Source organism: Centropristis striata, chromosome 23, assembly GCF_030273125.1.
Source record: "Centropristis striata isolate RG_2023a ecotype Rhode Island chromosome 23, C.striata_1.0, whole genome shotgun sequence".
Lineage (NCBI taxonomy): Eukaryota > Metazoa > Chordata > Actinopteri > Perciformes > Serranidae > Centropristis > Centropristis striata.
The window spans coordinates 28,893,375-28,916,503 of NC_081539.1; the positions used below are offsets into that span (position 1 = coordinate 28,893,375).

General features: G+C 37.5%; 1 protein-coding gene across 3 annotated transcripts in view; it reads right to left on the bottom strand.

The window, feature by feature from the left end:
* The window catches only part of LOC131962384 (WD repeat-containing protein 37-like), a 36,501-nt gene that overhangs the window by 13,086 nt on the left and 286 nt on the right, over positions 1-23,129 (bottom strand). Inside the window, exons 1-11 of one of the 3 annotated variants that reach the window (XM_059327385.1) lie at positions 22,776-23,067; positions 20,868-21,143; positions 15,255-15,351; positions 15,033-15,128; positions 13,286-13,350; positions 7,176-7,314; positions 6,121-6,192; positions 5,743-5,787; positions 5,476-5,552; positions 4,959-5,193; positions 2,052-2,193 (exon numbers count right to left, since the gene is read on the bottom strand). In XM_059327385.1, coding sequence (XP_059183368.1) covers positions 2,052-2,193; positions 4,959-5,193; positions 5,476-5,552; positions 5,743-5,787; positions 6,121-6,192; positions 7,176-7,314; positions 13,286-13,350; positions 15,033-15,128; positions 15,255-15,351; positions 20,868-21,020 — 1,121 coding nt within the window. In that variant the 5' untranslated portion in view covers positions 21,021-21,143; positions 22,776-23,067. Of the gene's footprint in view, positions 1-2,051; positions 2,194-4,958; positions 5,194-5,475; positions 5,553-5,742; positions 5,788-6,120; positions 6,193-7,175; positions 7,315-13,285; positions 13,351-15,032; positions 15,129-15,254; positions 15,352-20,867; positions 21,148-22,775; positions 23,068-23,129 lie in introns of those variants that run through there. The other 2 variants (XM_059327383.1, XM_059327384.1) reach the window with 2 other exon arrangements.

Consider the following 23,129-nt stretch of genomic DNA (forward strand, 5'->3'; position numbering starts at 1 on the left):
CGTCACGATATTTTGTGGCCCCCACCTTGATATGAAAGTTTAATGTGAGTTTTATATGAATGGCACTTTACTGTGTTGTGTGTGGAAGGTCCCTTTTATGGGGTAATTTTGTCTTTTTTTAAATAATTTTGTCTTTTTTTAATAATTTTGTGTCTTTTTTGGTAATTGTGTGTCTTTTTTGAGTAATTTAGTTTTTTTCTGTCATTTTGTGTCTTTTTGGTCACTTTGTGTATTTTTTTTGGGTCATTTTGTGTATTTTTTTGGTCATTTTGTGTCTTTTTAACGTAATTTTTTTAACGTAATGTAGTGTTTTTTCAGTCATTTTGTCTTTTTCTGTAATTTTGTGTCTTTTTTTGGTCATTTTGATACTGCCTCCAGCGGCCCCCAGGTAATTTGAGTTTGAGACCCCTGATCTAAATGATGCAACTACAACTGCAACAACTAGTTGATTAATCATGTAGCTGATCGACACAAAATGATCTGTTCAAGTTAGTTAAACATCTCTGATGTCAGCTGATGTTGGTTACTCATTACTTCCTCACTCAGACTGAGAAGACAGAAGTTGTCAAGTGGCACTACTCTAACTCTAACATACTGCAGCTAAACAGTTAACAGTTTCTAACAGTTTTCTTCAGTCTCTCTCAAACTGTTTTATCTGTTTTTAGGCGAGACAGCAGTCTGTGTAAGTTTTCTGCTTTTAATGCAACACAGAAGGAAAAATGAGGCAGTTTTAAAGACCATCGACGGCCACTCGGGAAGAAAGAAGAATGGAAGGAAGGAAAGGAGAGGAGGGGGGGGGCTTTCGTTAACTGTGAAACACTGGTGCTTAATCTCATTATACCAATTGTCTATGGGAGAGAATTAGAGTGGGATCTGCAGGAATTATACATGTTGGGGTCGTACATAATGAGCTCTATGTAATCCCTCCACTTGCAATCAATGGCAGCCAGAGAGTACCAGCCAGCCAGCACACACATGTAGACATGCACATAAACACGCACACACACACATACACACACAAAAACACACACACACACTCTTCTTACGCCTTTTAAGGAGCGCTGCCATTGAAAGCCACAGACAAGCCTGACAGTCATCGTTTTGAAATGAGCGTCTGCAATTGAGTGTTAACAGCGAGCGAAGTGCCAAATTACACAGAGTGGGGGATTAACGCAGAAACGGACAGATAAATGAACAGGAGAGCGAGGGAGAGAGAGGTAGGAAGAGAAAGAGAAGCAAACCGTCGAAGTGAGGAGAAGTGCTCAGTAATGAATGAGAGGCAAGTGGAGGATTTGGCTTAGAGCAACAGGGTCTGTAAATTAATGTGGCACTGTAAAAGGAAAAACGGTAAAAAAAAAAAAAAGCAGAAAGTACTGGAGGGATTGTCAGAGCAGAGAGATGTTACAGCACCACCCTGTGGGCTAAATAAATACTGCAGAAACTCATCACCATGGGTCAATGATGTCTCATCCAAGTGTGTGTGTGTTTATGAGAGACAGACTTTTGTTATTAGTTTTTCTTTTCTTTTAAAATGAATAACAGAATTATAATAATTTATTGTAAATATTGCTTTCCTTATCTTGTTATCTTGTTTTCTGATGCTTGCTTTGGCAATATGTACAGTACAGACCAAAAGTTTGGACACACCTTCTCATTCAATGTTTTTCCTTTATTTTCATGACTATTTACATTGTAAATTCATCAAAACTATTAATGAACACATGTGGAATTATGTACTTAACAAAAAAGTGTGAAATAACTGAAAACATGTCTTATATTCTAGTAAGCAAAGGGTGGTTACTTTGAGGAATCTAAAATACAAGACATGTTTTCAGTTATTTCACACTTTTTTGTTAAGTACATAATTCCATATGTGTTCATTCATAGTTTTGGTGCCTTCAGTGAGAATCTACAATGTAAATAGTCATGAAAATAAAGAAAAATGCATTGAATGAGATGGGTGTGTCCAAACTTTTGGCCTGTACTGTACATTGTTACGTCATGCCAATAAAGCCAATTGAATTGAATTGAATTGAATTGAATTGACTTACTCAGTGTGTCCCTGGAAGACGTTGACAGAGTGGATGGACGGGTCTCTGAAGTCCCACAGTCTGAAGGTGGTGTCTCTGGATGAAGTGACCACCAGCCGCTGGGTGGGGTGGGTACAGCAGTGGGTCAGCTCCTGGTCATGTCCTGCATACACAGATGTGTAAATTAGTTTGTACACCATATTACAAGATACAGTCATGGCCAAAAATATTGGCACCCCTGCACTTCTGTCAGATAATGCACCACTTGTCCCAGACAATTGTTGCAATTGCAAATGCTTTGGTATTCACATGTTTATTGCTTTTGTTTGCATTGGAACAACACAAAACAAGCAGAGAAAAAAAAAGCCAAATCTGATAATTCCACACAGAACTCCAAAAATGGACTGGACAAAATTATTGGCACCCTCAACTTAATATTTGGTAGCACACTCTTTGGAAAAAAATAACTGAAATCAATCACTTCCTGTAACCATCAATGAGTTTCTTACACATCTCTACTGGAATTTTGGACCACTCTTCTTTTGCCAACTGCTCCATGTCTCTCAGGTTTGAAGGGTGCCTTCTCCCAACTGCTGTTTAGAGATCTCTCCATAGGTGTTCTATGGGATTTAGATCTGGACTCATTGCTGGCCACTTCAGAACCCTCCAGCGCTTTGTCTTCAACCATTTCTGGGTGTTTTTTGAAGTGTGCTTTGGGTCATTGTCCTGCTGGAAGACCCCTGACCTCTGACGAAGACCCAGCTTTCTGACCCTGGGCCCTACATTGCGCCCCAAAATTCTTTGGTAGTCTTCAGATTTCATGATGCTATGCACACAGTCAAGGCATCCAGTGCCAGAAGCAGCAAAGCAACCCCAAAACATCAGTGAACCTCCACCATGTTTTTCCATAGGGACCATGTTCTTTTCTTTGAAGGCCTCATTTCATTTTCTGTAAACAGTACAATGATGTGCTTTACCAAAAACCTTTACTTTGGTCTTATCTGTCCACAGGACGTTCTCCCTGAAGGACAAACAAAAGCAATAAACATGTGAATACCAAAGCATTTGTAATTGCAACAATTGTCTGGGAGAAGTGGTGCATTATCTGGCAGAAGTGCAGGGGTGCCAATATTTTTGGCCATGACTGTATATAGTTGCTACAATGAGAAAGTAGCATGTCAGTCAGAGCTTCGCTACATTTACTGGAACCAAAAAACAGCACAGTGCTGAAAATAACGATGTTTAAAGTGCTACAGGAGGCACAAACTGTCTATTAAATTTCTCTAACCAACTCCTGCAGCACAGTCTGCTCAGACTATTTGTTGCATTGTGTAGTAGATGAAACGGTGGTTTCTTCCTGTTTAGTCTGGGAAACGAAAAGAACAACAGCCAATTTGGTTCACAAACTGCTCCATAAAATGAACAGGCAGCCCATTTTGTCTGCCATTTAAACTCAGTAACTTGTTACCTCTTCACTGAAAGCTACAAAAAGAAGTAGATGTGGGCCTTTTGCACTTCTAATATAAATCACTTAGCAATAAAACATTGTGCTATAGGCATTCCTGTAAAAAAAAGTTTTGTTTTTTTTCATGTTTGGCTTAAATAAGAAAAAAAGTGCTTGCTTTGTGTTGGTGTTAATCTGGGAGTGAGATTATAATTGCTTGAATGCTGGATTACATCTAGTTGAATGACATGATAAAATGATAATCACATAAAAGACACACAAATTCCAAATTATACTTGTCCTTTGTGCAAAAATGAACCAAACCACAGAACAAATAATCAATGCAAACTATAAACTAAATTCTGGTGATCCATTTTAAAAGTCTGTTTCAAATAGTTTTCTCTGCTGTGTTCATGACTTAAGAAGAGGTAAGAAAAAGGTTTTCCTTTTCTTCTACCTGCCAAAACTTCTGCACCAATTAAAATACATTTCCAACTAAAAGACCTACATTAAAGTAAGGCAACATTATTTGTTGACACACAATATACAGTATACACCTCGAGTTTAGTACTTGTGAAGAAATTAAAACTAACTTAGAAAAATATGAATACTGGCAAAACCTTCTGCTCCACCTATTTCACAGATTTCTCACTGGCCTCTGTGACAATACAAACTAGGGGTGCACCGATTGCAATTTTCTGATTTTTAAAAAGCCTGACCTGCCGATACCGATTTTTTTATAACTCTGAACTAACTGAACCTTCAATGTTTGAATCTTATTTTATTGAAAAACAATAACACAGCAGTATTTTTCTTTAACAAATAAAGGAAATTACAATGTCTAAGGTAGTTAATAAAATACTGAACTTAAAATAAATAGCAACAATTTACAGGACAAACTAACAAAAGAACTGAGTTTTTGGTTTCATTATAGTACAACATACAGACAACTAGGGAGGGCATCGATTTTCCAATATTCATATAGTCATTAAATCAAAAAAATCGAATAGTTCATCATATCTGGAAGGAAAAAAAGTTGTATTACTGGTGCCTTCCACATGGGGGCAGCATAGCATTTGATGATACAGTGTGGCGCGCTAGATGCCAAACTGTAGAAGAAGAAACAAACTGTAGAAGAAGAAACAGAACGTCTGTACTTGTTGTAAACAAACGGCTCGTTAAGAAGAGTAAGAAGGAGTCGCTGGATTTGTCTCCAGTCGCTTTCTTGAAAAATAGTCGCTAAGGGGGTCTGAAAAGTTGCTCAATTTAGCAACAAAGTTGGGAGCACAGCTTCGCCAGTGGGGGGTTATTATCGAGGTAGATAAGATCGGTTTGACGTAAAAGAATCGGCCGATCGCCGATCCCGCAAAATTAAGGAAATCGGCGCCGATCGATTGATCGGTGCACCCCTAATACAAACACATCAGATTGTGCTATAAATACTATATAAAACAATAAAATAATAAGTGAGCCATTTTACATACCAGTAAGTGCGTGAACCAGTTCAGACGTCTCTACCTCGTACAGGTTGGCGGCCCGGTCCCAGGAAGCGGTCACCACCTGTCTGCCTCCAACCAGCCAGTCAGCTGCGATCACTACACCCTGATGGCTCTTCAGGGTTGCCGTAGCGACCCGGACGGTGGGGACCTCACAAGGCCCTTCACCATCAACTTCACCTTCTTCTCTGTCTGACGAGTCCTGGTCGTCATCACATAGAGCCTATGGGTTTAAACAAGGACAGACAGAAGTTCAGTTACTGCACGCAGATGTTTGCAGTAATGCTTTTTTTATTTTTTATAAAAAATTGTGACAGCTAGGATTTCATGTTGTTGATGAATTAACCATGGGGGTTAAGTGACCCATTTGTAAATGTTCCTAATATTCACTGACTTGGCAAATTTAATAAACGGCAGATTTGACAGAAATTAGACCTCTCAAGTCTCAATGACACACCAAGAAGTTCCAGTAGGAACTCAGAGAGGAGATCGGGGAGCTACTTACACTGACATCTGGTGGTGGCTGGGGGGCAGGAAGCTGCACCATGTAGCGCCAGATGTGAGCCGTCTGATCTCCAGAGGCTGTGGAAACACAAGTACACATCAGCAAACACACAGCACATTCACATCTACTGAGTCCTAACTGCTGGAGACGACAGAAGCAGGGAAGAGATGGTCAAATATTCATAAATTATGAAGAGAATTAGCATGTTGATACAAAAATAATCTAATAAATTCAACTGAATAAACACACATGCATTTAAATACACACCTGTGAGGGCCATCTGCTCCGTGGGGTGGAACTTGATGGAGTTGACTGTGGGCGTGAGAACAATGATGATGAGACATGTACAAACATGACATCTATTACTAGAGTTGAACAAAAAAAACAGGACAGGACTGAACTGAACTTTCACCATGAATTATCATTATAAGTATTTAAGAAATGCCATTTTTTTAGTTTTTGTGGTAGAATTTTAACCAATTCCTACTGATGATGATACTGAAAATATCATAAAAATGTAACCTTAATATACAAAGCATCAATGCCACAGTGCCTCAGACTAATCTCAACATGTACTCTGAAATGTCAACATGTGTGAGGACAAATACAAGTATTTAATTCAGTTTCTTATGAATGTTTTATTACCTGATCCTGCATGGCCAGCATATCTCAGCAGACATTTCCCAGTCTCTATACTCCACAACAGAGCTGAGTGATCTGTGAATTAGAGAGGAGAACTGAACAACATGCTCCTATTGACAGGTTATGATTTAAGCTTGTTATACAACATAGATTCAGATCTGGACCACTATGGTGAGATTGTGTATAACAACCTATTTCCTCAAGGGACCTCTTTTCTATCATGTCAGTAAAGTGACAAATCCTGACTAAGTGGCAAGTTTTGGGCTAGTTTATATTTTATTCAATGCATAAAAGAAACAGTACAGATCAACTGAGAACCAGTAGTGTACAACACATATAAGAAACACAAACTGAGCAGCTTATTTATTTATTTATTTCCGCTAGAGCTTCTTACATTTGTTGCAGTGGCAGATGATAGAAATAACAAAACAAAAAGCAACCTGACATCTCTCTAAGCCCCCTAAAACTAAAAACCCTTTAGAGTTCTGTCTGTTTGAGAGTTTTATTTATGCATCTTTAATGTACCATTAAACAAGTACACTCATTTTTTGTTAATTGCACCAAGTTATCACAATTAACGTGACAATAATATAAAAATAAGTGTTGCATGCAGTGCCTTTAGTTTTTACCTGATTATGTGTTGTAAAAAATCAAATGCCTTAAAGAGAACAGTTATTTATCGTGCTATCAGTTATTGGAATAATTGCCCACTGAATATACGTGAACTGAATAGTAAAGTATCTTTTAATTATTACTTGAGAATGCACTATTTAAATTTGTGAGTAGTGAATTAACATATTTACTGTATGAAAGTGAGAATTAATGTAATAGATATGAATGTAATAACTTATTCGGAATGATTTCTGATGACGTATATAATAATGTCTACAATGTTTAATTGTTAAGTGATTTTTGTTTTGTCTTGTGGACCCCAGGAAGACTAGCTCCTCCCACTTTTGGTGACAGCTAATGGGGATCTTTTTAACAATAAACAATAAACAATAAAGCATGTGCAGCGGTGGACATATTCAAATAGTCAGTAAAGACACTTGGTGTACCTGCAGAAGCGGTGCCCAGGACTACTGGCTGAGTCCGGGTGATGCTGAGGTCCCAGATCCCGTCCCGGTGACCCACATACTCCTTGAGCAGCTGGCACAAAGCCCGGGACCCTGTGGTGGCTTTAAAGCTGGACACAATCTGAGCAGGGAGGAAGAGAGGAGGACTGAGGGATGAGCAAAGTGAAACCAAACACAGTGCTGCTCACACAGGCTACGTTCAGACAGCAGGGCTTAATGCTCAATTCAGATTTTTTTGTGGAATCCGATTTTTTTGCAAGGTCGTTCACATTTCCAATTAAATGCGACTTGTATGTGATCTCCAGTGTGAACTTTAAACGTACCAAAAGTGTCCCGCATTGGAGGACACGACGACGTCACACGCAGTGAGCGTGCTCAGTGTTTACGGAAGTAGCGGAAAACATGGCCGCCAGCAGGAAGCCTATGTATGATGAATGCGACCTGGCCGTTCAGACTGGAGTCGCACGTCAAAAGATCAGATGTGTATCGGTTTTAGGACCACAAATTAGGGGTGGGCGATATGCCTCTAAAAGAATATCACGATATTGCAGGCTATTTTTATGATAACGATATTCTTGACGATATTAGGAAATACTTCAAAAGATGTAGAAAACATGATTTTTTTTTAGTCTGTATAAATAATTAAAAATCTAAAATGTAGTGTGAAGTGCAAATCTCAACAAATACAAAAAAAATTTACTCTTGACTCTTGAGTATGAGCAAATAATAAAAATTACCATTTAGGGGTTTCGGGGGCATATTTTAATGACATTTTGTAAAGGAGAATAAAGGTTCTTGTATGTTTTATTTAAGGCATCTTATTTTGACAGTCTTCTTGTAAATTCTGTGGTGGATTCTCTTAACACACTGTGCTCTTATTTTGAAAGCTGCATGTGTTTAGCGACAGGGAGTAAGTAGCTTTTTGTGATTAAAACAACTTTAACCACTACATCAAGAAGTAGGAACGTTGCCAATATCATGCTATGCATTTTTTTTAACCATAAAAAAAATAGACCGATATTATTGTGAGCGATACGATATGGCACACCCCTACCACATATCCAAGTGGCCTGGATCGCATTTGAAAAAATCTCATCTGTGTCGTTCAGACTGTCATTAAAAGATCAGATGCAGGTCGCATAGGGGCGAAAAAATCGGATTTGGGTCGCTTCAGGCTGCAGTCTAACCGTAGCCTTAGAGGCCAAGTTAAACTACAGGTGCACCAGTACAAGTGTTTCAGAACTGATGGGACTGCTTGAAAGAATAGGCTGATATAAACACCAGCATGTGTTTGACTTTATTTACAAGCACTCATGCCTTACTACATAGCCGGCTACAGCTAGGTTACACAAACAAATGTGTTAATTGGGTTTTTAATTTGTGTTTGATAAATGTGGGTTATGCAATTAAAAGCTATATGCATAACCATACTATACAGCAAACGAAACGAGAGACCTGTGCTTGTGACAGTGTGAGATGTAAACAACAGGCTCATTGGTGCTCAAAGAGCCAACAATAGAGAGTCTGTCGTTCATGAATAGTGATACGTTTTGTGGGTTTAGGTCGGTAGAAAGAAGTGGTGGATCACGAATTCTGGAAATAGACATTGCTGTTGGGTTGTTTTTTTTTTGAGTGACAACTAGCTCCATTATATTCTAGAAGGCAGACATCTCTACAGCCAATACCTCCAACACTCAGAAACACACACCAAAACAATCTACAGTCCTACAGGTAAGAGGAAAAAAAGATTTATTTTTTAACTGCACAACCTAACCTCCTTCACAGCAGGTTCATTTCAATTTGATCAGCTCAAAATAAAAATGCTTCCCATGTTATATGTCTGTATGTCTATATGATTGATGAAACATTTTTTTTTTTGCTCAAATGTGTCCATGCTTGATTTAAAACAGACGGGACGGTTTTTCCAATTATAGCTGCATATTAATTGTGTTCAGTCAATTAGCTCAGTTAATTGTAAGTGCAGCATTATGGCCATTCATTTATTTTCCTTGGCCATTTTTGCACAGGCTATCTGTACATATCTGCTCTGTTTTTCTTTACTTTTAACAGTTTTTAAATGCATCACTTATTGATTAAAAAAAGGGTAAAAGAGTAATTAATGCGTCTTCCATAGCAACAATTTGGTGATTCGTTTGTCCATTTTCACTCTAGGCGACTAAATATTGATAATAATGCATATTTCAAAAGGCTATATAATAATTCTAGAAGTTATTTAAAGCCTTAGCATTATGATTAATATCATTGCTTGTGTTTTCACAAGGTGTGAAGGTGTATTTTAACACAAACAGAGTCAGACTAAGTTAAAGATGGGAGCTTAGAAGCACTGTTCTCATATCAGCAGATGTTTCTGCAACTGCCAAAACGAATATGGTTTCACATTGCACCAAACTGTGTGTCACTGTAATATTAATATCTTGACTGCTCTAACCCCAATTCAAGTATCAGTGTCAGACCATCACTGTGCACTGATGCTGTACGAGGGGTGCACCTCTAAAAATATCTAGTGGTCTGGTTACAAACGGCCGAAAGTCATTGTAGGCTCACAGATATACAAATGAAAAGGTGAATTGTAGTTTCCATAGTGACAGAGCGTTCACAACGAGTAGTGAGCATGCTGCTAGCAGCAGACGGCTAACCACAGCGATAAGCTTAGATCAGGGGTGTCAAACTCAAATAGACAATGGGCCAAAATTTAAAACTTGAATAAAATCGCGGGCCAACATTGAACAAATAAACCTTTTAATATATACCAAACATGTTTTGCTTTAACATTAAATATGGAACCAGCAACGCTTATAAACATACAATATATAACTAAATAGTGCAGACATGCTAAATCAAATTTCAAATAAAAAACACGTCAATGTCATTAATTTATAAAAAAAAAATTAAATAAAAATCGTATGCCTCTTTTCTATTTGCATCCTTCTGATTTAAATATCAAAATAAACTTTTTCAACAGGTTAATAAAATCTGCCTTTCTTTTCTCCATTTTTGGGAAGGGGTAGCTCGGAGACAGCTCTAGCTTGAGGTTGCTATGACGACTGTCACAGAGGAGCGTTTCTGGGTCCTGTCCTGATTGACGCGCCAAAACAACAGCAGGGCATTGTGGGATTTGTAGTATTAGCGGTAAATGCGCCGTATAATAGCGGCGGGTCAGCTTTTATAGTACAATAATAATATAATAATTTGGTATTGCCTCGCGGGCCAAATAAAATTACACTGCGGGCCAAATTTGGCCCGCGGGCCAGAGTTTGACACCCCTGGCTTAGATCATTGCTAGTCATTAGATGCAGCAGCGAAGCTTCTGGTTCCCTTGTGAGACTGTTAATGTATGCTCTCATTCTGTCCCACATGTTTACATACACATCACAGTACAATGCAATCTTGTTTGTTCCCCGTCACTAAAACACAAGATAAATAACCCATTCCAGTCAAGGTTAACCCAGTAGTAAACAGAGGATATACATTAGTTAGTGCACATCATTAGTGTCAAGTAAGTCTCCATGAAATTAGTTCTTGGACATGTTTCTTAGCCAGCTCACAGGTTAGCTGTTTATTATATAGCAGCTAGTCCTCAGCAGTCCGCCCTTGATCCTGTCTGTCCTCTCCTCTAACTTTTGAATCAGAAGAGGATTTTGTCCCACTCTTCATCTAGCTCATACTTTGGCTGCTATCGCATTTTTACGTTACTTTATTTATGAAATGCATGGTTGACTTTTAGGTAGAATGAGGAAAAGAAGTTCACAGACATAAACTTTCAAACGATATTCATACCATTACAGGGCCCTCTCCACTTGCACAGGTACCCCTGAAGTTGTATTTTTTTTAAATTATTATGAATGTATAAAATAAAGCATAAAACTTATTGATGCACTATTAGCTCTTATTGCACTATACCTGGATTGTTTGCTTTTAGTCTTCCTTCCTTTTTACTCGTCGCTTTGGATAAAAGCGTCTGCTAAATGACTAAATGTAAATGTAAATGTAAATAAAACAGAGGGTAAGATACTTTTTAATATAGATATCCTTTAGACAAAGTATTTTCACCTGCACATGTAGGCTTCTGAAGAGTCCTGCATTAAAGGAATATTTCCACATTTTGTTAATTGATTACTTGTCAGGAGTGGGATAAGAATATCTGTACCAATTTCATGGCTGTTTTTGGCTGTTTTACGGAGGTTATATGCTGGACTATTTCTTGCCTAGGAGCAGTTGCGAGGCAGCCAGCAGAGATTCTAAATTACAAGTTCAGGTCAAGAAATAGTGCTGCAATTTCCAGTTTTAAACAAGTTCAATATAACTAATTACTAAGCTTTCTTAACCAGTTTTGTCCAGTTTTCAGTCTTTGAGTGAAAGATACTTTAGGCAAACAGACTGTAACACAAATTAAATGAGATCTTCTTTGACTATGCTGGTTGCCTTTAACTACCGCTGGTATCATTTTCTATGTAAAGGACTCCAAAGGATGCAACATTCATGCTCGCTCCCAAGTGCCTGAAGCTCCACACTTAACTTCTGCTTACAAGAGTAAAAAAAAATAACCAGCACTCATCATAACAACGCAGAGAGCTGGCGTTAAGTTCCTATTAGTATAGATACATGAGAGTCGTATCAATCTTCTAATCTAACTCGAGGCGAGGGAGCAAATGAGTGAATTTCCAAATCCTGAACTTTTCCTTTAGGAGCCGTTTTCAAAAACAGTTAAACTTGACAATTCTGACTGCTGCTTTTTTTTATCTTTTATTTTTTATAATTACTTTTGTCAACCACATCATTTATTTCTTTTTGTATTATATATGCAGACTCTGACTTATTTTTTTGCTGATGGAAAGGAAATGGAGTGGTCACCAAAGTAATTAAGGTTCTACTCTAGTGTTACATGATTTTGTGTACAGAATAAGGTACCAACACGAAAAATTAAAAATACAGTGTGTCCTGAATCTACAAAATATGTTTTTGTTGTTGTTTTTTTGTCGTTTTTATGCAGCCGTTCACCCACTTGATTTCCAACAGAGAAGAGATGAGGAGTCAAGGTCAGACTGTAGTTAAGAACAGACTCAGCCCACAGCTGTCCCTCACAATGCTTAGTGACAAACAGAGCATTCAGGAAGTTACCCATGAATCTCCTCCCCACAACTCCCATGTGGCCACACTGAAGTTGCAGGGTCCACCTATTTTGCCATGGAAAGTGTACAAGCGCTACATCGGCAAAAGAAGTCAAGGGAGATGTCATTTAGTGATAAACGCTTAATGTAACGTTTTATGTAACGTATCAGCATTTCAGAAACAGAAGAATTCAACAAAAAGTGATTCTTTACATATCATGACCTCAGAGGAAGAGTCTTCCTCCTCTTCACTCAGCAACAGTGTGTTACCATTAACCCCACAGCTCAAATAATTACACAGATGTCAAATTGTATGAGCTCTACAGCAGTAGTTCTCAACCTTTTTGACTCACGACCCCCAATTTAACATGCATGTTGCCCGCGACCCCCGCTCACTGAACACAATCTCACACGAACAGTTCATATCACCCAAAAAACAAACAAAATGACCACAAAAAAAGACACAAAATGACCAAAAAAAAAGGGAACAAAATGACCAAAAAAGACACAAAATGACCAAAGAAATACACAAAATGACGCAGGAAAGAAACAAAATGACCAGAAAAAGACAAAATGACTAAAAAAAAAGACACAAAATGACAAAAAAAAGACACAAAATTACCAAAAAAGACACAAAATGACCAAAGAAATACACAAAATGACGCAGGAAAGAAACAAAATGACCAGAAAAAGACAAAATGACTAAAAAAAAAGACACAAAATGACAAAAAAAAGACACAAAATTACCAACAAAGACACAAATTGACCACAAAATGTTCAAAAAAGACACAAAATGACCAAAAAGACTAAAACACATTTACACATGAACACAGTGGAGACAGAGCTGACTGAAAATGATTTAGCGACCCCCAGAAATCATCTCGCGACCCCAATTGGGGTCCCGACCCCAAGGTTGAGAATAGCTGCTCTACAGAAGAGGCTAAAATAGCTGGAGCTAGGTACCTTGCTGGTGGAGGCTTTGTAGGTTGTCTTCAGCTTCTGTGACAGTTGACTGGTGCTGTGGCTGGCTGGTGATGGAAAGACAAAGAACAATGAATGAAATTCTCCACTAAATGACACAGTCGTTGGCTGGTTTCACTGCTGCACTAATGGACTAATAAAGTGCCAAAGCTTTTAATTGCACACACCACACCAGAGGGTTTCTTCATAAAACAAGACTACCTATTTAACCAGACTTATTCTCAAGAAATTCTGTTTGATGGAGGAGGTTTAAACGGACAATATGTCATTTTCTGCTCCTCGGGGGTCTCTCAATCAAAATAAAAAGACGTAGTATCTTGGGGTGACAAGATAAACGAAATAGATTTTACCTTGATTAAAATTACAGATATTTCTGGGTTGAAATATTAGCATTTGTCATTTTAGACAGTCAGTTTTAGGATCAAACTGCTAGACTAAAAGGCCGTGTTTAATCCAAGGTTTCTCCCTGAATGCTCCTCTTTACTGCAAACTATTAACACATGTTTTCAGTTCAAATTTCTCATATTGTGACATAAGCTGCTGAGGAACACATGCAATTTTAAAAAAGCTGCAATGAAATTAAGACTAAGCTGTTGGCACCTGAAATCTGCCTTAATACCAGTGGTAAAAAAAAATATTCATATCCCTAATTTAAGTAAAAGTAATACCTCACTGTGAAATTACTCCACTACAAATAAAAGTCCTGCATTCAAAACATATTTAAATAAAAGTATCAGCATCAAAATGTATTAAAAGTATCAAAAGTAAAATGTACTCATTATGCAGAATGGCCCCACTCAGATTGTCAAATACATTTCAAATATATTATTGGATTATTATTGTAAATGCATTTATGTAAGCAGCGTTTTAATTTCCTTAAGGTAGGACTCATTTTAACTTGTTAATATACTCTTATGAGGGTTTTTTAAATGTCAAATCACTTTAAATTTATCATGTGTTTTATGTTAAATTTGACCTGAAAAGTAACTTAAGCTGGCAGTTACAATATATAGCAAAGTAAAAAGTTACAAAAAATTAAAATACTCAAGTAAAGTACAAGTACCTCAAAATTGTACGCAAGTACAGTAATTGAGTAAATGTACTTAGTTACATGCCACCACTGCTTAATACAAGAGGGACAGAAAGTCAGTCTGAAGGTTATTTAAGTGTGTTTTCATCTTATGGAGGCTTTTCTTCATTGTGATATATATATATATATATATATATATATATATATATATATACATACATATATATACACATACATATATATATATACACACATATGCACATACATATATATATATATATACACACATATGCACATATATATACACATATGCACATATATATACACATATGCACATATATATACACACACGCACATATGCACAATATATATACACACACATATGCACATATATATATACACACACATATGCACATTTATATATATACACACATATGCACATATATATATACACACACACACATATGCACAATATATATACACACACATATGCACATATATATATACACACACATATGCACATATATATATATATATACACACATGCACATACACATATGCACATATATATATATATACACATGAATTTAAAGCCACACAATCAATTACAACAATATTCTCCATTCAAATTTCCAAAGCAGCAGATGTATCTGTTAAATATATTGAGAGCTATAACAGCATGTGAAGAGAAGACTGTACCTTTAGTTTTCAGAGCTCCCTTGGTGGGGTCTCCTCCCTCAATAGTCTGTCCGTCTCCGGTCAGACGCTCGTTCAGAGAGTCAATTTCCCGGCGTACTGTAATGTTACACAGTGACAGGGCATCAGTCAGTACACACTGAAACCATCTGGTGAGTCAATCAAAACCTGAAGATCAATCCAGTAAGAAACATTAAAACAATGACTCTTTTATCAGTTACTCACATTCAAGGTTTTCAATGTAGAGATTCTCAAACTCGCGCTCAATCTGTCCGAAGAGGTCAAGAAGGTTGCTCCGCAAGGACAGGGGCAGCTTGGAGTCCTGGACAGACAAGACAATAAAAAAATTAATAAATAAATAAAACTTAAGAATCCCAATGGTGTAGGAAGCCGTGTCAGCGCTGCAGGTCCCTCTCTAGTGTTGTATTCTCTACTATCATCTATCTATAATCACTGTAGGCAATAACACATTTAAGACTTTTTTTAAAATGTAAGAACAACAGTGTTTTGAATTTAAATATCATGCAAATGCATATTTGTATTGAACAGACGTAATGTATTAACCTCCTGAGACCCAAGCTTTTGTTTGGTATGTATTGTTAGTTTCTCCTAGATATTTGATATTTTGGATATTTTTGACAAAAACTAAGCAATGTCTTTGAACAGGAAGTCGTTTTTGAAAAAAAAAACAAATCGGTTAATTTTACTGTATAACACAAATAATTCACCAGTGTATAAAACTTTTATTTCCTTACATTTACTCCCTCTCTTTGGAAGAACGATAGTAAAAGTCTATTAGTTCTCAAATGAGTACTTCCTGATTAGCAGTCGTAGCTTGTTGCTATTGCTAAAAAATAGTCAAACTTGCACAGAATATCAAGCTACAAACATTATTAAGCACAAATGAACAAGTTTTAACCATAAAATCTGATCAGATTTTGTACCTGGTCCACTTTTGTCTAGGGATAAGCTGCTGATTGACTTTAGCAAGATGCTGCCATCTGATTTTTACACTAATTGATGTATTGTGCTTTTTCTAGAGCGTGTACTACTGAGGACAACATGTTATAGTTAAGCAGAATTAAGTATAAGGTCCATAAAACCTAAAATGAAATGTTCACATATGAGGACGCAGGGTCACAGGAGGTTAAGACATTCAAAGTCAAATGCATTTGTATTGAATGTTGATAAATGAATGCTCTCTTTAGTATAGCGAGTCCGGCAGAGAGGTGTGTTAGGTATGGGAGCACATGGTTTTTCTACCATGTGACACAATGTCATTCAAAACTTTTTCAGTCAACATTTTTTTAAGGTTGGATTACATCTCCTGTCATATACAGGTGCTGGTCATATAATTAGAATATCATGAAAACGTTGATTTATTTCAGTAATTCCATTCAAAAAGTGAAACTTGTATAATGTATACATTCATTCCACACATACTGATATATTTCAAGTGTTTATTTCTTTTAATTCTGATTATTATAACTGACAACTAATGAAAATCCCAAATTCAGTATCTCAGAAAATTTGAATATTGTGAAAAGGTTCAATATTGAAGACCCCTGGTGCCATCAGAAAATTAACTCAAAACACATGCAAAGGCCTTTAAATGATCTCTCAGTTTAGTTCTGTAGGCTAATTATATGACCAGCACCTGTACATCAGACTGTACTGTTACTTTGCCTGCAGCTCCTTTGTGGGTTATTTAGAGTATTAACCCATAAGAACGCAGACCCAGTTATCCTTAAAGGATGTGTTCTATAAGTGGACCACATAGAACACATTTCTGATGTTTTTTTTTGTTTTTTTTTGTTTTTTAAATGTATTTTTTTGGGCTTTTTCATGCCTTTAATAGATAGGATAGCTGAAGATAGACAGGAAGCAGGGGGCAGAGAGAGGGGAATGACATGCAGTAAACGGCCGTCCGATGCGGGACTCGAACCGGGGCCAGCTGCAGTGAGGACTGTAGCCTCTACACATGGGGCGCCTGCGTAACCCACTACGCTACCGACCACCCCATTTCTGATGTTTTTAAAAAAAAAATTACAACCCCTAAATGTCAAAGATCTGTGATGTGACATATACGTTACAATGGGCGTTTATGGTATTTATGTTTATGATATTTCTTATTTTAAAATCGAAAAAAACTAGACACATTTTCTGCTTAGAGAGACACACATTTGCGTTTTTATTTTGCATTTCCATAACATTTATCAAAATTGTGACTTTATTTTGTTCAGAAAATATGGTCAGAAGAAGTTAAATGCAACACAGGACACAACTATTAATGGATTAGGATCGTTAAATGGGTTTAAACTTAGCCTAGTAACAAAAAATAAGCTTTTTAAAATTAGCTACTTTTACACATTTCTGTTTCCAGTCACATAGTATACGTCTCTTAGGGATTTAATGAGTTAAGGTGAAGCATAAAGCTGAATATGGGAGATTCTAGAACATTTAAAGTGCTTGATACACGGGTGTCACCGTGGGTTCTTATGGGTTAAGACGTAATGACACTAAACATTCATTTTAAATTAATTCCCCCGATTTCTTTGATTTCGATGATCTCATGTTGTCCGACTTGGAGGCGGCACAAAAAAAAATGTGAATCAATCAATCAGCACTGGACTGTCGCTGCACACAATGGCCGACGGTTCAGGCAATTTGAGCTCGCTACAGTGGAAACACGGACATCATTTTTCCGTCCTTGTTACAAAGGATAAACCACTGTGTGTTTACATTTTTATATATAACTTTTTCACTTTTCACTGACTTGTGTTGCTTGATTTAAAGGCCAGTCAAGCAACAACAGATAGGCCTATCCAAACATATCTCTTGTGTTTCCTTGTTCCACTACATTACCATACTGATGATGGGTATGATCATATATAAACGCTGACAGTTGTTTTGTCCCACACTGCACCAAAACAACACTAATATCTAATATCACTAATGTGTGCATTAATGAAACAATTGAAGCGGATATTTAAAAGTAACACAAAAGTTTCTTTACCAAGTAACTAATTACTTATATGCAGTTATTGGTAAAATCATTTCATTACTTTTGAGAGAAGTAACTACAAACCAACTACAAATTTTCAGTAACACTGCTGAAAACTGAATCTATTGTATATAATATATACAGTATAGTCTAGATGGAATTGTCCAAAAAGTGAAAGTGAGGAGCATTTATGGGTACAAGTCGGGAACTGGCCTACATTACTTATTTCAAGGGTGCTGAATAAAAAAAAAATGGTTCCCAAGCGAAATTTTGAGTTTTTGACCTTCTAATTTGCATATCAAAATGGCGGCCGTTGGTCGTTGGACCATTTCCCCCTTAGTTTTTTTGTAAGTAGGCAATCAAAGATGAGGAAATTAAGTTTCTGGATCTATAGTCTAGGGTCAGAGCAAGGATATAGTGGAGGCTCAGTGTCTTTTTTATGTATGTATATATATATGCAAAATACAAACTTCTAAGGTGAAATTAAGCATTATTTGTGTAATTTTTTTAAGGCCGACATAAATATTCAATCAATATCACTTTTAAATGTTCCAGTTGGTAATTTGCATATATATATGCATAAAAAAAGACACTGAGCCTCCACTATATTCTTGCTCTGACCCTAGACTATAGATCTAGAAACTTAATTTCCTCATCTTTGATTGCCTACTTACAAAAAACTAAGGGGAAATGGTCCAATGACTGTGCAAGATGGGCAATTTGGTGGCCATTTGATACAAATTAGAAGGTCAAAAACTCAAAATTTCGCTTGGGAACCATTTTTTTTGGACTCAGCACCCTTGAGATATGTAAGGTAGGCCGGTTCCCGACTTGTACCCATAAATGCTCCTCACTTCTTATATGAAAATCCGTCTAGACTAGTATGTCAAGCTTAACATTTAATTTCAGAACAATAAAATGCTGCTGACAGTCACAAATACACTGTGACGAATAAGTATCTCGTGAACTATAACTACTCCAGAGACGTTTGGGTGACTCATAAAACACACAACAGTTAAACAAATTGAAAGCAGCCCACAAAATCTCATGTCAAACACAGCCTGTATGCTTATGTGATTAAAACCAGCCACCAATTTTGTTAGTGTATAAAACTTAGTCACATTCTGAGCTGCAGAACTACAACCTACAAACAGTTTACCACCTACAGCAAGGATCCACTTAAAGGACCACTTAAACTCTTTTCAGCTGACTTACCTCCATGGTGAACTCCTAGAAGTTATCAGGTGACCACCAGTCTACAGCAGACTAGCAGGCAAAGAGGCATAAAAAGCTGCCATGAAAACAAAGGATTCAAAAGGCTGCGTTTGACAGCTCGCCTTTAGAGCAGCTGCCTTCTCTAGCCATCTGAAAGACAAGGAAACTAAATACTCAACTGTCACTCTTTCTTCTGGCGCACATTCAAAAACCAACAGTCTCTCAGTGACGTTAACCGCCCGACTATTCTGTCTGCTCTACATGTCAACACACTTTGTAAAAAAAAAAAAAAAAAAAGGTCAATTAGCAAACAACAGACTGCCCTTATGAATTCAAAGCTGCTTAGTTGTGGCCCTAAAGCCTGCAGCATACTCTGGATAATAATGACGGCATTGAAAGTGCAGAGGAAATTGCATTCTGTGTGTTATATATGGGTTTATAAAGCTGTGTGGGACTTGTGGTGTGGGGGGGTAGACCAGGTACATAAACAGCGCCAGCATGTCTTGGCAATCCATAAAAAGCCCTGGTGAAAAGACTAATCAAACCCGGACAAGCGGCCCATATTAAAACTTGATGAGACAACAGGCTAGTGCAAGCTGAGCTCTAGTTTTAGTGGCTGATAATTCAAGGACAATGTCAAGCAGAGAAAGTAAATGCTGACGGATTTCCATGGCCAAAACTAGAGCTTCATTTTGCCTTATGTCGGACTGGATTCTTTGATGCAAATTCTGAATCATTAAAAAGGCAAAAGTGTCTTTCATTCCTCCAGTTTGATCTCCCATGACAGAAATACATGATACAATCTAAAACAAATGACAATCCCTCACAAGCCATTTGCTCAGCTTATCGCAGAGAAGACTTTAAATACGGTCACTCCACAGCCAACTCCCAAAAGTTAACAACCAGGATGTCCTTGATTAAACAGAAATTGTTTTTATTGTCCCAGTAGTAGCGATGAAGCTTGACAACTGGTTTGTATCAGGAAATGCCTGCTCATGTAATGGCTTGCTGTCTTCCCTTTCTGGAGGAAATAAATCAATGGTAGCTCTAGTTTAAATAACACGTTGAAAATAGTTAATATCTAACTTGATGGCACCAGTACGAAAAGTTACAGTAGATCCCTTTGTTTTAGCAAAAATAAATCAGTAACCCAACAGACACATCCACACCAGGAGTTAGTGAATCTTGACAGAGAGTAAAATCAGATGGGATGACACAATAACGAAGCAAGTTTACACAAAAAAAAAGCATTTTCCCTGGGGGAGAAACCACATCTCACAGTTACATTACACTGAATGTTGCTACACCAGGTACAAAATAAAAGCAATGCTGCTCAACCGGCTGGTACTGTACTGTACTGTAATGTATTCTAATGACTGACAACAAAAACAGCCTCACACCACAACAAAATGACAATCAAAATGTGGCATAAAGAAAGTATAACTTGTTTTTCCAGAGCAGATCCACAAGAAACAATGTTAGCCAGGCCTAAAAGATCTGTTATCACATGTCTTATAAGCTGCATGTTTGCCAAAATGCTGCTCAGTGAGCATGTGTGAGAAGAGAGAAAGAGAGAGAGAGAGAGAGAATAAGCATGGATGTGTGGGCATCTCCCTCACCTGTCCCTCCAGCATGTCTCCTCTTTGTAAGCCTGGTGGCCTCTCCTCTGTGCTGTTGGTGCGCCGGATTGACAGACTGTGAGCTTTGCGCTTCTGCTTGGGGTGACGGGCAGCCGAGGCAGAGCCGCTGCTGCTTCCGCCCTCCACAGGCATCCCTCCTACTGCGTGGGAGGCCCTGCCCCCTGCTCACCTCTTACCTGAGAAGCAGGTAAACAAAAGGCCAGGTTCGCTAGTTGGCTGGCTGGTGTGTGGATTAGGCTGGTCTGTTATCACCACCTGTCTGCAGGGAAAAAGGAAGTGAAGTTTAGGTTCATGGCCGTTGCAGGAACTGCTCGAGGTAAAGGGAAGCCTTCCCTGCATTGATCCATACTGATACAAATAGATAAACAGTATTTAGGGTGCTTGTGGTGCAGTTTTGTCCTGATACCTGCTGCTCTGAAACAACATAATTCCAAACTTCAGTCCAGTAAGTCAGTGCTTCTTTGATTATCAGCAAAAAGCATATACTGAAAAACTTAAGCCAGTTTATTTAAACATAATAACAACAAATGTTAACACCTGCTGCAATGATCAGCCAAGCACTTTTTAAATGAAGAGGTAATTCACTTTACTGACTACCACACAGTTGTTTGATGATGAAATTTAACTTTTTCAGAATCATAATCAGAAATTCTTTATTGAGGGAAATTTGTTTTTGCTCCAGTTAGTTCAACCAATTAGTTCAAGAAATAGAAGTATAGCAAATAATAAATAATAGTAGAAAATATAATATATAATATATGCGAGAAAAAAAGCAAAATATACAGACTGAAGAAAAAATGCAAACTTAAAAAATGCACAGACTTTACAAAATATACAGACTTTTGAGAAAAAAAACTATTATTGCACAAGTAAGTAGGTGACAGGGACAATAAATTAGGTATATAAGTAACTGTGTTACTATTAATCCATATATTGGCTCAGAGTGTCTCACTTTGCAGAATAAATTCGCATTCCCTGACAAATTGTACGTCGTCCCAGTTTACTACTGGCAGCTCATGAAGCTTGACAGACTTTTAGCAATCTGCTATGATGAACCTGCATTTGTTAACTCTATGGAGTCTTGGGTGATTTTGTCCATTTTTGAATCCTTTTTATCCTGCCTGTATACACCACTTTAAAAAAAAAGTTTAAATGCCATGTTGGTATATAATTTTCAGCACAACCTCATCTATATGACCTAATAATAATTATTTCATCCTGACTTACTTGATCAATATTTTGAACCCAAAAGAAACAAAGAAAAACGAACATAAAATGTGATTCCAAATCATGATCATGCTCAATGAAGAAGTTGAAATGTTGCAAATGTGAACACAGGTTGCAAATATAACATATAAGAGGGCTACATCCAGTTCTGCATTTTTATACAAAATATATTTGACCTCATCTCCAGTTTTACTTGGTATATCATCATAAAAACTAAATCTGGCCTCATGGAGTTTCAAGCCAGTTCTTCATGCTGCTTTGTTTTTACGTCTGGATGTCATGAAGAAGTCATGCTTTGGAGCTTTTAGTGACTCCACAGGGTTAACAGGTTTTCTGACATGACAATTCACAGTAACGATGGTCGACGTCACAGTCCTTACAAACTAAAATACGACATTTTCAGACTATGCTGGTTCGTGCAAATTGTTGTGATGGCGTAGCGCTATTTTAATACGGATGCACAGCCGAATTTAGCTATCCTATCGTTATATATTCACAAGCAAATAGTAAAGTATGACCTGCGCCACAACACACGTGCATCTAATTAAGGTCATGTCCCTTCAAATTAAGAGTTAATTACTCGATTACGACGCAAGGTTAATTTCCGACGTGCGTTTATGACTTTGACATGGTTTTGATATATACAACAAAGACACTCACCGCTGTCACTGCCTCTCTGTGTTCATATTTAGCAAGCCTGGTCTATAAACGAAGTTAGCTAGAGGCTAGCTCCAGCTAGCCGCCACATATCATCTTCATTGCGGCATGTAACGTTTCAACAGCAGCTACATGAATGTCCTATAGCCTCCAAACTAGAGATGAAGTTATGTGAACCTGCCAGTTTGCGATGTCAACATGTTTTAACGTATGACTTTGATAGTGGACGTCACGATATTTATCCAAATTTGACACATCACGAATTCTAGTCAGTGGCGCACCGACTTCCGTGTCACGTGGTTTGTGTTTGCACTTTGTGAGCCAATGGGCTGTCACGTCGATGCCGAGGCGTCCAAT